This window comes from Zootoca vivipara, chromosome 5, assembly GCF_965207765.1.
Source record: "Zootoca vivipara chromosome 5, rZooViv2.hap1.1, whole genome shotgun sequence".
Classification (NCBI taxonomy): Eukaryota; Metazoa; Chordata; class Lepidosauria; order Squamata; family Lacertidae; genus Zootoca; species Zootoca vivipara.
In genome coordinates this window covers 5,088,195-5,102,809 of record NC_142588.1, presented here as the reverse complement: position 1 = coordinate 5,102,809, position 14,615 = coordinate 5,088,195, and the positions used below count along the sequence as shown (strand labels likewise).

Below are 14,615 nucleotides of genomic sequence, written 5' to 3'. Positions count from 1 at the left end.
CTACTCTGGTTCTCTCAGAAGCAGCTTTGTCATGCTGGCCACATGACCTGGAAGCTGTACGCCGGCTTCCTCGGCCAATAATGCGAGATGAGCGTGCAACCCCAGAGTCGGTCACAACTGGACCTAATGGTCAGGGGTCCCTTTACCTTTACCTTTTACAAATAGGTCCAGAGCTTTTTTTGTCCTTGGCACATTTTAAGGTTTGATTTCTTTGTTGTTTGTTTTTAGAATGAACCCTGAGCAGGGGACTCGGGGGGGGGGGGACCTATGAGGAGAGCTGCCATTCCCCTAAGTTAATACTGAACCCAAGGTATTAATGCAGAGTAGAGTGGGGGAAATTGTACATTTTTAAGTAAAATATGTGTAGGTTTTACAAACAACAAACCAGCCCTCCACTTTTGAAAATGACCTAAATTTTTCTTTCCCCCTTTCAGGGTGGGGCAGGAAGGGCAGCAAGGAGGTAGACAAATTCTTGGGTATGCCAAAGATGGGAGGGTCTCTGCCAGGGTGAAGGAGAAGAAAGATAAAGAAGAGGGTGGAGCTAGCCACCCTCCCCATTTTCCACTGAAAAACTAGCTATCAGCTGAATTTATTATGCCGATTAAATGTATGAATAAGCCAGTACCTGACTAATATTCTGCTAATTCAAATTTCCTTCTCAACTGACTAATCATTATTGACCATAGGAAATGCCAAGTGATTAATCAACTGACTAATCAGTATTTGGGGACCACAATAAGTGGCAACGCTTTATTTTGTTCCCAAGGCAACATGTTTGAGGGCTCATAAGCAGGACTGTGGAGTAAACTATGGGCACTGAAAGGAGTATTGACTGCTTGTGAGACAAGGGTAGAATAGGTTGCAGTTGCTCTCCTCCCTGCTCTCCCAGTTTGGATAATCTTGCAAAGTCTTTCTCTTCTATGTCCCATTAAGTAAAATCGTAGTTAATGGTTTGCTATGAACAAACCAGGATCCCTGGGTTAGCATTACGTCCAAACCATGCATTGTTGTTTGTTTCATTCAAACAAACCTTGGTTATTTGGAGCACAACAAACTATAATCCCTGGTTTAGATATTGTGGTCTGTTTCCTCCATGTGCTAATAAGGGATGAGTAGAACAGACTAGAAAGGTGTGGTCGTGACAGACCATTAACTACTGCGCAATATGACAAACCAACAAGGTCTATGCATCTGTTTTAGGTACCAGTGAAGAATAGCAAACTTCCTGCTCTAGTGATTCCATTTGGTTATAAAGAATCATAGAATCATAGAATCATAGAATCATAGAGTTGGAAGAGACCACAAGGGCCATCCAGTCCAACCCCCTGCCAAGCAGGAAACACCATCAAAGCATTCCTGACAGATGGCTGTCAAGCCTCTGCTTAAAGACCTCCAAAGAAGGAGACTCCACCACACTCCTTGGCAGCAAATTCCACTGCCGAACAGCTCTTACTGTCAGGAAGTTCTTCCTAATGTTTAGGTGGAATTTTCTTTCTTGTAGTTTGAATCCGTTGCTCCGTGTCCGCTTCTCTGGAGCAGCAGAAAACAACCTTTCTCCCTCCTTTATATGACATCCTTTTATATATTTGAACATGGTTATCATATCACCCCTTAACCTTCTCTTCTCCAGGCTAAACATACCCAGCTCCCTAAGCCGTTCCTCATAAGGCATCGTTTCCAGGCCTTTGACCATTTTGGTTGCCCTCTTCTGGACACGTTCCAGCTTATCAGTATCCTTCTTGAACTGTGGTGCCCAGAACTGGACACAATACTCCAGGTGAGGTCTGACCAGAGCAGAATACAGTGGTACTATTACTTCCCTTGATCTAGATGCTATACTCCTATTGATGCAGCCCAGAATTGCATTGGCTTTTTTAGCTGCTGCATCACACTGCTGACTCATGTCAAGTTTGTGGTCAACCAAAACTCCTAGATCCTTTTCACATGTACTGCTCTCAAGCCAGGTGTCTCCCATCCTGTATCTGTGCCTTTCATTTTTTTTGCCCAAGTGTAGCACTTTACATTTCTCCTTGTTAAAATTCATCTTGTTTGCTTTGGCCCAGTTGTCTAATCTGTTAAGGTCATTCTGAAGTGTGATCCTGTCCTCTGGGGTGTTAGCCACCCCTCCCAACTTGGTGTCATCTGCAAACTTGCTCAGGATTCCCTCAAGCCCATCATCCAAGTCATTGATAAAGATGTTGAACAAGACTGGGCCCAAGACAGAACCCTGTGGCACCCCACTAGTCACTACTCTCCAGGATGAGGAGGAGCCATTGATGAGCACCCTTTGGGTTCGGTCAGTAATCCAGCTACAAATCCACTGAATGGTAGCATTGTCTAGCCCACATTTTACCAGCTTCTTTACAAGAATATCAGAACTGGCTCGTAACCTTATGTTCTAAAGTCCATAAAAGGAATAAAGTCAGAACTTGGCCCCAGGAGATTGTATTTCAGAAGCACTTATATGCATTAAGTCTTCCTTGATTTGCTATAGGAGAGTAGTGCGTTTCTAAGCTAAGTCAGTAGAAGATAAAAAGAAATCATCCATCTTATTCTTTTAAGTTTCCTCTTCAGTAGTTCTAGTAGAAAAGTCAATTCATGCTGCAAATTTCCATATGATTAAGAATTTATATTTAACCTTTCTGCCTGTAGATAAATACAAATTATTCCCTGAAGTCAAATAAAAAAGTTTTAATCATATTTTTCAACTTTAGGCCTGTAATTATTTTATACTAATCCCTACTAATATAATACAGCTTCGGGAAGTGTTTGAGGATGAATGTTTTAAAATATTGAAAGTAAGTTCCTCTAGGAAAGATGCCTGTAGAAACATGCCTGAGCTCACACACTGATTGGAGCTGAAAATTGATCAGGTAATTCCTCAACAGAGGAATGGTGAAATAAGGTTGACCAAAACATCCTGGTTATTAGTAAAATCCAAGACAGCAAATGTTTGTACAGAACTAGTGAAACAGTCTCTTCCCATATGAATGGAGCCAGACTGTGTTATCATCATCTGAAGCCCTTCTTTGTGTTCCTCCACCACGAGAGGTCCGGAGGCTGGCTATACAAGAACGGGCCTTTTCTGTCCTGGGTCTCTGTTTATGGAATGCTCTTCACAGAGTGGCTCGCCTGGTGCCACCATTATATATCTTTAGGCACCAGGCAAAAACTTTCCTCTATAACCAGGCATTTGGCCTTTTAGAAGTAGGTGAGATGTTTTTAATCTATTTCTTTTTCCTCTTGGTTTTTATGAATCTATGTGGAATGGAGTCACCTGTCTGTTTGTTGGGTTGTAAGTCACTTTGGGTTGCCCTGGGCAAGATAAAGCCACTAACAAATTTAATAAATAAAATAAAAATAATAATTAACAAGTAGGGTGACACTGCTCTACCCAGAACTACTCCAATAGCTTCAGATGTTTGCCCAATATCAATTATCTTTCAATTTACTGATGATGATGATGATGATGATGATGATGATGATGATACCTTTATTGTCAATGTACAACCTGTGTACAATGAAATTAACCAAGGCTCCCTCCCCCCATACCTGACAAGTTCATGTCTGAGAAATAAGGGACCGGACCGGAAGTAGCAGACCGGAAGTAGCGCTGCCGCCATTTTGAAACTGGGCGGAGCATGCTCAGAAGCGACTTTTGATGCTGCTTTGCCCAGTTCCAAAATGGCCACCGCGCCAGAAGTCGCACTGCAGCCATTTTGGAACTGGGCAGAGCTGCATCAAAAGTCGCTTCTGAGCATGCTCCGCCCAGTTCCAAAATGGCCGTCACGCCAGAATAAACTGGGGGGGAAATCAATTTTTTTCAGCTGGGAACAGCTGGAAAAACAGGGGTTTCCCGGGGAATACGGGAGACTTGGCAGCTATGCCTCCCCCACCCACCCAAACACTCAGTCTCATTGCACTCTGTGTGCTTATCACACAACACGCCACCTCACAAGCCAGTTGTGCTATGTTATTTTCCATTCAGCAGCCTAACAGCCCACAGATAGAAGCTATTTTTTAGCCTGTTGGTACGACTGATTATACTTCTATATCTCCTGCCCGAGGGTAGAAGATTAAAGAGGTGTTGGCCGGGGTGTGAGTCATCCCTGAGAATTTTTCTCGCTCTCCTAAGGCAACGATCCCTTGCGATGTCATCTAGCGGACTCAAGGGACAGCCCATGATATCATGTGCTGTGTTCACCACCCTTCTGTAGAGACTTTCTGTCCGTGGCTGTCAAGCCAGCATACCACACTGTGATACAATATGAAAGGACACTTTCTATTGTGGATCGGTAGAAGGAGTTCATCAATTGTTGTTTAACATTGTTCTTTTGCAAGACCCTGAGGAAATGGAGTCTCTGTTGGGCCTTTCTGACCACCTGAGTTGTGTTGATTTTCCAAGAGGGATCCTCACTAAGGTAAACTCCCAGGAATTTAAAGGAGATTCTCTCCACACAGCCCCCCCCCCGATATACAACAGGGCAGGTTCCCCTCTCTTCCTCCGGAAGTCCAACACTTTGTCTTTGTCTTTTTAATATTTAGGTCAAGTTGGTGGCGCTGTGGTTAAACCACTGAGCCTAGGGCTTGCTGACGAGAAGGTCGGCGGTTCGAATCCCTGTGACGGGGTGAGCTCCCGTTGCTCGGTCCCAGCTCCTGCCAACCTAGCAGTTCGAAAGCACGTCAAAATGCAAGTAGATAAATAGGAACCGCTACAGCGGGAAGGTAAAGGGCGTTTCCATGTGCTGCTCTGGTTTGCCAGAAGCGGCTTTGTCATGCTGGCCACATGACCTGGAAGCTATACGCCGCAACCCCAGAGTCAGTCACGACTGGACCTAATGGTCAGGGGTCCCTTTACCTTTACCTTTTTATTCTCTAAGCACCATGTAGATACTTTTTGAACCTCCCCCCCTGTGCACTGTTTCATCTCCGCCTGCAATTAGACCCATTATGGTAGTATCATCTGCAAACTTAATAATTACTGTGGATGGATCAGATGAAATACAGTCATATGTCTACAATGAGTACAGGTAGGGACTCAGCACACATCCCTGTGGGGTGCCAGTGCTGAGCTTCGGGGAGGTAGATGTAACAGGCCCAGTCCCCACTGTTTGTGTCCGATCCCTCAGAAAGTCTTTAATCCAGTCACAGATGGTAGAAGAAAGGTCCAGATCCGTCAGCTTTTAAATAAGAATGTCCAGGATTAAAAGCCGAGCTATAATCAATAAACAACATTCTGACATAATTCCCCGGTCTCTCCAGATGACTCGCTGCAAGGTGAAAGGCTGTAGCTATGGCATCATAAGTGAGAAGGCCAATTGTTCATGTGTGAACACAGACAAAGGCACAGCTTGTACACGAAGACATTCACATAGTGCTGCTGCTTCTGCTGGAGAAGTGGTGCCAGGATCAGTGCTGATTTCTGGTGAGATCTTGCTGAAATCTCAACAGAAACCAGAGGAGGCATGGCGGGAAGGGGCAGCAGTTCCTGTTTCACCTCACATGGGAAAACGAGACGTGCCGTCCCTGCATGGGAAGGCCTTGCCCCACTCTGCCCCACGTAAGCTACATTCCTGCACGTCTTAAACAGTCCATAAGCTACCTGTGGCCAGCACTTGAGCAGACATCACTCCAGGCCCACACCTCCCAACAGAATGCAGGGGGTCAGATACTGTACCCCTTTCACCTGGCATCTGTTTTCCTAGCGTTAAAAGAATCCGGCTGCAACCAGAGGATCTTTTCCCAGTGTGAAAGTGTGCTTCATGTGGCAAATTGTGCAACAGCTTGCACATCTGCATTTGGAAATGAACAAGCAGGTGGGGAGGAGGGGTTGCTTCTGCTGAGAGCCACTGCCTTTTTTTCAAATTTTAAAACCATTATGGGTTGTGAATTCCAATAAACGAATATTTCATATTGAGTCAACCTGTAAACATTTTTATTCATCACTATGTTTCAAAAAAAAAATTATTTATTAAATTTGTATACCGCCCTATCCCCGTAGATCTCAGGGTGGTATGTTGCATCATTTTAAATAGCTTTTTAAATAGCTGATCAACTGTATTTTTCAACAGAGGAAAGATGAGCCAGAATGGGCAAGAACCAGTGAAGCAAACAGGAATGGGATTAATGGAGGCTGAAGGTAAAATGAATATTGTCAACATTAGAACGATACATTTTAAAAGTTCATAGAAATTATCTGTTGGTTTTTATTTTCCACCCTGAAGCACCTAAAAAAAAACACGGTACACATTAAGATAGTTTCCAGATGTTGCTGTGAAGAGTGACCCTAGTGAGAGTTACAAATCTCCGAAAAAGACTGTAGTTTATTAAAAAGGTGCTTCCTGTTGTGAGAATTTTACACCCAGCATCACCAAAAACCGAATCAACCTCGTTTTGCACAGGACAAGTTGGGGGCAATATTAGAAAGTGCGATGAAATGTTGACAACTGGCTTCTTTGCAAATATAATTATGCAGAGATTATAATGCAGAGACAATTATTTAAGGTGTATGCTTCCACTTGCAATCATCTCATATATGTATAAAAAATATATGCAGCAGTTTGTAACATGGCTACAAAGATGAAGCCAAGGTTCTGTGGTGAGACGTGGGTAGTAAATAACACGGTGTCGGCTTTTGAATTATTATTCCTGTAGGCATATTTGATTTATTTTAACCCTGCAGAGCTAATGATGCTTAAGACCATTGGTTCAGCGAACCAGGGAGACATAGAGGAAAGCAATCAGTGAACGTGGGGAAATAATGTGCATCAAGCTGGTTCGTTCTCACCTTTCTAAGCACAAGCAAGATCTTAGTTGCTCCAAGGACTAAATAGGGTTTGGAATGAAAGTCAGCAGTTAGTGCAGAAGTCTCTCCCAGATTTGTTTATTCTCTCTTAAAGAAAACTTAACACCTTATCAGTCCATATTACCATACGGAGCAGACATGAATGCATGAGGGACGGGCCATTCCTCGTTGCACACACTACAGTTTGCCTCATGCTGGTGGCAAGGTGGCTAGAAAGCTTTGGGCAGCCTAAGATGGAATGAAGATTCTCACAGACCCTACCCAAACCTTCACTGATTTCCACAAGACTGGCCTCAATGGTGGCTCTCAGTCTTCCTCTTCGCTGGAGGACAATGTGGAAACGACAACAAGGAGGGTAGACTGGTACCCTGAAGTGCCTGGCTTCTGATTCAGAGGTAGACTGGTACCCCCCAAGTGCTTGGCTGTGGGTCAGATTCACATGGTGCTGGCGGTGGTGATTTTTGCAATTTTCCTACTCTTTTGGGGCCGTTTTTGCCCTTTTGGCACCTTTTCACAGTTTAGATCAATTTATTTGATTGTTTTCTGGCACCACACGGATATAATTTGAAATATAAGTGACATGCCACCTGAGTTGTACTTTCCTTCCACCCTCGTTGGTTTTGTGTGCAACCATCACTGAGATCATTGGATACTCTGAATGTGCAATCGCTTACTACACACACTGCGATGGCCCCAATACATGGTTTTTGCTACATGGTTGTTATTGTTACCTGAGTTGTCCCTATAGCATCCGCCTGGTAAGCCCCAACCATGTTGTTATGTAAATGTTAACACAACATCCCTTAAACTAAGCTTTAGAGCAGGGGTCGGGAGACTAAGTCCCGGGGGCCAGATCAGGCCTAATTGCCTTCAGGATCCAGCCCACAGACTGACCATGGATCAGCGTGGGGATTCTGTTCATTCGGGCTGCTCCATTTTTTTATTCCGGCGCCATTCCATACAGGGCCGTCTATAGGCCCGGGTCCGGTTGGCGCGGGGCACCGCTGCGCCCGCTGAGAGGCACGGCGGAGGCCGCCCCAGGCGCGCCTCTCAGCTGTTCAGCGGCTTCAGGCCGCTTTCCGGAGGTGTGTGGGCCTGGGGCCGCCTCCACCGTGTGCAGGGGCGTCGCAGCAGCGGGCGGGCAGCGCCCCCTGGCCCAGGGCCAGCCCTACGGCCAGGCTGGGTTGCGCGGGGGTCCGCCCCTCCAGGCGGCAGCCGCACTGTGCCCGCCCACCCGCTGTGCTGGGAAACGGGGCGGAGCGGGGGCGCCAGAGGGATCCGTCGCACCACGGTGCCAGGGCACCAGGCATGCTTAAGACGGCCCTGATTCCATTCCCCCCCTTTCCCTCACACACACCATGGCAGTGTTTCCTCCCTCCCTCCTCCTGGCTTCTCCCTGCCCTCCCTAGAGGAGGAAGGGGGCTGGGCTGAGCTGGCTGAGCACCATTTTAAACAGGCCCTCTCCGGAGCCAACCCTTTTTGCACCGCTCATCTTCCCCCCGCTGCCGCCGCCCTGGTGCTCCTGTAGGTCAGAGTCCATTATGTTAGAGAAATTGTCATAGATCTTTTCCTAATGTTGAGAACACGGATATGCTCTTACCTGGTTTTCATGCTGGAAAAGTTCCATTGTGTTCTTCTTCTCTATGCCGATTATTGTTGCTTGACCTTATCCCCAGACATGAAAATAATCCTGCATGCTACTCAAACTCTGGCTCTACCCCCCCCCCTTTAGACCACTGGTTGGCAATCCACATCAGCATCTATGCTATCTGCTGTCTTTGCAATTAACTAGATATACTGTATAACAAAAGATCCAATTTCTCTTTAAATAATCGCCTGCTCTGCGAGTATCATTTTAATCAATATAACATAGTTACTGACCGTATGAGCACTGATCTGAGGGAAATGGATATTGAGCCAGGATTTTGCAGAGAAAACTGGCCACCTTGAATTCCCTAACAGCAGACGCTGTAATGCTAATTGAATATCTATTTTTAGTTTTAGTTTTCAAAGTCATGTCCAAAAGTGCAGGAGGCTGGCGGTTGCAAAAACCACTGAAAGTCCTTATAAATCAATAAATCGTGTTCTTTGCAACAGCAGGGAACAACTCTTGTGGAGCCCCATTGTATCTCCGGCAAGTGGCCTGAGTAAAAATAAACCAATACTGAAAGAGAAATGGCAGAAACTTGTATACAGAAATCTGAAATAAGGTTGAAGAGACTGACAATAGTAGACTTATGGCTTTAAGCGTAAAGAAAGATAAACTGTATAAGTATAAAATTAGAACTCAAAAAGACGGGTGAAGGTAGGGTGGAAGTCAAATTTTAAAAACAAATAGTGTAAAGATGAATGATGCGAATTTTTCCCCCCTGATTTTTGTGTAGTGATTCCCGATGTTTGTTTTCTCCCTTTTCCTTTTCCTTTTCCTTTTTTTCTTTTCTTTTTTTTCTTTCCTTTTTTTTCTTTTTGAAGTATGAACAAAGTGAATGAAAATGTAATATATACAAGATGTAATTGAAATACTGTTTCTTAGATATTAATATTGAAAACTGAATAAAAATTATTTGGAAAAACAACAACAATACGGTATACGCTGAAGTGCCTATAGTGGGATTACTTCTGGGTAAACAAAGATAGGATCAGGCTTCAATGACAACAAAAGATTAAAAGTACATTTGAACATCAGTTATTAAAAACATCCCTAAACAGGGATAAAATGTAGCAAGAATATACCTTTGCCCCACCCCCCCTGGGCGAGGAAAGTGACCCTGTAAACAGTAGCTCTGAAACTTTCTGCCAGTCAAGAAACAGGGTAATATGAAACAATATTTAGCATTTGAGTAGCCTGTTACTTGTGTATTTTCTCCTGCATCTGAATGTTCTGATTTCCCCTTTGTGACCTCCTCTCAGAACTGTCAGTGGAACATGGTTTTAAGATCAGGGCTTTCCATAAGATGAACAGTATACCTTGGTTCTTGACAACTGTTTCTACAAATAAAAGGAAGCTTTTGCGTTGCTCTGTCATTGCTTTTCTGATGGTCCATCTTGCCCCTTGAGATTTCTCCAGGTCGTTCTATGCATGCTGTTAAGTTGCTTCTGGCTTCACCTTTTGCACACCTAGCTTCATTCATATCCACTTTGCCTTCTCTTAGCATTTCAGTGAAAGAGGAATCAGACAATGGATTTTATTAACAATTTCATCCTGCCATTTGTGAGTGTGCTGTGTGTGGCATGAGCTGCTGATATGAAACCTTTCTTTCTTTCTTTCTTTCTTTCTTTCTTTCTTTCTTTCTTTCTTTCACCAAACTTTTATTAGACATTACAAATGCAGACCATCTTAAAACATCCATGTACATTTTTTTAAATATATACAAAGAAACAGCCATATAAGATATATGGTAACAGAAATTTTCATTGGAGTGTCTTCCTGCTAAACTGTGCCATTCACCACAATATGAAACCAACCACTGAAAATGTATTTTTTATCTTTTTAACCTCCTACATCTAGATCTGATGTAGTACTAGCCCTTGATTCACTTACTTGTCAAGCTGAATCACACAATCTTTCAACTGTTTAAGGTCTTCAGATTCGATTCACACCAAGGCATCCATTTATAGCTGGTGTTCTAAGTGCTATATATGGTTTGCAGTTGTTAACATGCAGGGAGAACAGGCTACGGCTGCAATCCTGAGCTCTAAAGTGACTCAGGAGAGACCCTGTCAGTGAGCCACTGTACTCTGTTGAGAACTGCATGAGCAAAGGCTTTCCCCACAGGACTCAGCAGGGAGATCCCATGGTAGTTGTTGCAGTCTTGACGGTCACCTTTGTTCTTGTAGAGCAGGCACGTCCAACAGGTAGATCATGATCTACTGGTAGATCACTGGACCTCTGTGGTAGATCACTGGTAGACCAGTTGCTCCCCCCCAAAGAAGTTCAACAACTTTGGCTCTCTTAAAAAATCTCAACAATTTTGACCTGAACCCCCAAAAAAGAGGGTAGATCACTGCCAGTTTTTTGCTCTGTGAGTAGATCGCAGCCTCTTGGGAGTTGGCTACCCCTGTTGTAGAGGGTCGCAATGCTGGAGTCACACATGTCTTGTGGCACAGATCTTTGTTCCCAACACTGCAAGAGGAGGCTGTGGAGGTGTGTCATGGGAGAAGAATGGAAGTTTCCAGCACTTCTGTTGGGATTCCGTCCTGTCCTGGGCCTTTACCACATGCCTGAGAGTTGATGACATTCTTCAGCTCATCAAGGAAGGGAGTGACATCCAGTTCTTCCAAGACAGGATGCTCTTACCTGGGAGTAACCTCTATTGAATTCAGTGGGACATGCTTCTGAGTAAACATGGTTAGGATTGCCCTGTAAGAGACCCAAGTAACAAATCATATCTCACCTCAGTCATGAACTCACTTACGTGGCCCACCATGACACCCTGGTGGTGTGAAGGAAACACTTCTTAAATTTCCCCAGGCTTCTCAGTCCTCTGTACCTTTTATGGTTCCTTATGCTTTCTGTTGGGCTGGACCCAGGTGGCACTGTGGTTAAACCACTGAGCCTAGGGCTTGCTGATCAGAAGGTCGGCGGTTCGAATCCCTGTGACGGGGTGAGCTCCCGTTGCTTGGTCCCAGCTCCTGCCAACCTAGCAGTTCGAAAGCACATCAAAATGCAAGTAGATAAATAGGAACCACTACAGCGGGAAGGTAAACGGCGTTTCCATGTGCTGCTCTGGTTTGCCAGAAGCGCCTTTGTCATGCTGGCCACATGACCTGGAAGCTATACGCCGGCACCCTCGGCCAATAATGCAAGATGAGCGCCGCAACCCCAGAGTCGGTCACGACTGGACCTAATGGTCAGGGGTCCCTTTACCTTTATGCTTTCTGTTATCTCAGCTCACTGCCCTTATACTGGCCCTTTTATATTGTTTGTGTTTAATGTTTCTGTTTTAAGGATGCAGGTTGTAATAAACCACCTAAGCTGATTCACTGAGCTACATTCTACTTAATTATTCCAAGAAACCACCAATGGAGATTTAGAAATTATAGTTCTAGGACAACAATTCTAAAACAATCACGGCTGGCTACACTAATGTCAAATTCAGGATGTAAAGAGCCCATATACAAGTTAGGTAAGGCAAGTTGAGGGACACGGGTGGCGCTGTGGTCTAAACCACAGAGCCTAGGGCTTGCCGATCAGAAGGTTGGCAGTTCGAATTCCCACGACAGGGTGAGCTCCCATTTTTTCGGTCCCTGCTCCTGCCAATCAAGCAGTTCGAAAGCACGTCAAAGTGCAAGTAGATAAATAGGTACCGCTCCGGCGGGAAGGTAAACAGTGTTTCCATGTGCTGCTCTGGTTCGCCAGAAGCGACTTAGTCATGCTGTCTGTGGACAAATGCCGGCTCCCTCAGCCTATAGAGCGAGATAAGCGCCGCAACCCCAGAGTCGTCCGCGACTGGACCTAACGGTCAGGGGTACCTTTACCTTTACAAGGCAAGTTGAGCAGCTAATGTGGATAACAGAGGCAAGGGACCTTTGTCCCAGCAAATGGTACTGGAATACAACTGGTTTTCACCAGCACCGCTATCATTGAGGGAAATATTCCTGCTTTGCAGGGGGTTGGACTAGATGATCCTCTTGGTCCCTTGCAACTCTATAGTTCTATGATTCTACATTCAAAATAGCCAGAAAACCTTTATTTATTTATCTCCCCCATCCCCTTTGTAGAAGTTGATTGATATGAACAGTGTGCCCTATTCCTTTGCCTCCGGTGTACATAAGCCATGTTAGGAATTGGAGTCCACCTTGACACTTTATTGAATGGTAAAGAAACATGGCTAACCAGCCCCACATGTTTTCCCCCCCCCCTTCCTTGCTCCCGGTGGAAACAGCTTCTGACAAGATCCTGCTTTCATGCCTTGCTAAGTTGTTGATGCAGCTCCTGTTATATTTAAAGCTTTTCCCCTCAAGCTTCCTTTCTTTCTAGTTGACAGTAAAATGGATGGTCTCTGAAAGGAGCTTTTTGTTGCCACTGTTTTCATTTCTGAACAGTAGCAGGGACTGCAGAACAGTTTTAATCCCCTCTTGGGCACACAGGGATGCAGCAGATAGCAATAACGTATCTTGGGCTAAACATTTTAAACTTATTTAATTGCATAGAAAGGATTAAAATATCGATTTATCTGCAGGTCTGTGATTTATTTAAAAATAGAAGCCTAACTTTATTCTGTGTTCGCGCACACATGCACACAGATACATTCAGAAAGTTCACATGTTGTTCAAGGTGTAAATGACTGGTCTAAATTTGAAGCTGCTGCGCGGTTCTCTAGGCAGATGTGATTATGAAGTGTGACATTGTGCATCCGGGTAGACAGATTCAGTGTATTTTGAAATCTGTGCTTGCTCTCCTGCTTTCCCTCTACCTGAAAAGGGGTTTGTACGTTTCATAGAGAGGACGGTGCTTTTTTAGGCACTGGGGAGCGTTTTGAGCCACAACACTAGCAGATCCTTGTTAATGATGGAATTACCAATGCTCTGGTTTCAAGCTGGTGTGCTTAGGGCAGGGGTCCCCAAACTAAGGCCCGGGGGCTGGATGCGGCCCAATCGCCTTCTAAATCCAGCCCGCAGAGGGTCAGGGAATCAGCATGTTTTTACATGAGTAGAATGTGTCCTTTTATTTAAAATGCATCTCTGGGTTATTTGTGGGGCATAGGAATTCGTTCATTTTTTCCCCAAAATATAGTCCGCCCCCCACCCACCCACAAGGTCTGCGGGACAGTGGACCGGCCCCCTGCTGAAAAAGTTTGCTGACCCCTGGCCTAGGGTGCTTCTACCTCCAGGCCTGTTGCCTGGCAAGTAAGGGGGAATGCCAGTGTTTTCTTCCCAGCCATTCCCTCCTGTCCCCGCCATATTAATTCATTTTATTAATTATTACAATATTTCAATATAGTTAAAAACAAACATATTTTTGGTATCTGCATGCATTACAGTCATAGATGTACTAAATAAGGGTGGGGGTGCCCAGAAGATGACACAGGGATGGGTGGATGAAATTTACCATCATAGGATTCAACTACAAGTGTCCTCCAGCTCTTTCTTTTTGGCTTTTTACAGGTTTAAAGCAATACCTTAGCACAATAAAAACCCGTGAAATGCAACTATCGTAGCTCTTTCAAGGCAAACACTCAGAACAGATATAAAATAGTGGTGCCATTTTGTGCTGGATGTTTAAAAAAAGCATGGGTTTAAAACAGGGGTCAGCAAACTTTTTCAGCAGGGGGTCTGTCCACTGTCCCTCAGACCTTGTGGGGGGCCGGACTATATTTTGGGGGGAAATATGAACGAATTCCTATGCACCACAAATAACCCAGAGATGCATTTTAAATAAACGCACACACTCTACTCATGAAGAGAGAGAAAAACAGGCAGGCCTCACAAATAACCCAGTGATGCATTTTAAATAAAAGCACACGTTCTACTCATGTACAATCACGCTGATTCCCGGACCATCTGTGGCCCGGATCTAGAAGGCAATTGGGCCAGATCCAGCCCCCGGGCCTTAGTTTCCCTACCCATGGTTTAGAAGAATTATGAGTTTGGGTAAAAAGTTAAATAAAAAAATTCGTTCAGTAGCACCTTAAAGACCAACTAAGTTTTTATTTTGGTATGAGCTTTCGTGTGCATGCACACTTCTTCAGATACACTTGAAACAGAAGTGTCAGTCCCTTATATATATACAGAGGGTTGGGGGGGATGGGTGGGAATGGGTGATGGGCTGATGGGAGTGGTAAACCTGTGGATGGCTGTTAACGACTGC

The 14,615-nt window shown here is 44.6% G+C and overlaps 1 protein-coding gene across 1 annotated transcript in view; it reads left to right on the top strand.

The window, feature by feature from the left end:
- The window catches only part of PCLO (piccolo presynaptic cytomatrix protein), a 213,992-nt gene that overhangs the window by 188,610 nt on the left and 10,767 nt on the right, over positions 1 to 14,615 (top strand). The window contains exon 22 of the mRNA XM_060275141.2: positions 6,072 to 6,139. Within this exon, the coding sequence (XP_060131124.2) occupies positions 6,072 to 6,139 (68 nt within the window). The remainder of the gene's footprint in view (positions 1 to 6,071; positions 6,140 to 14,615) is intronic.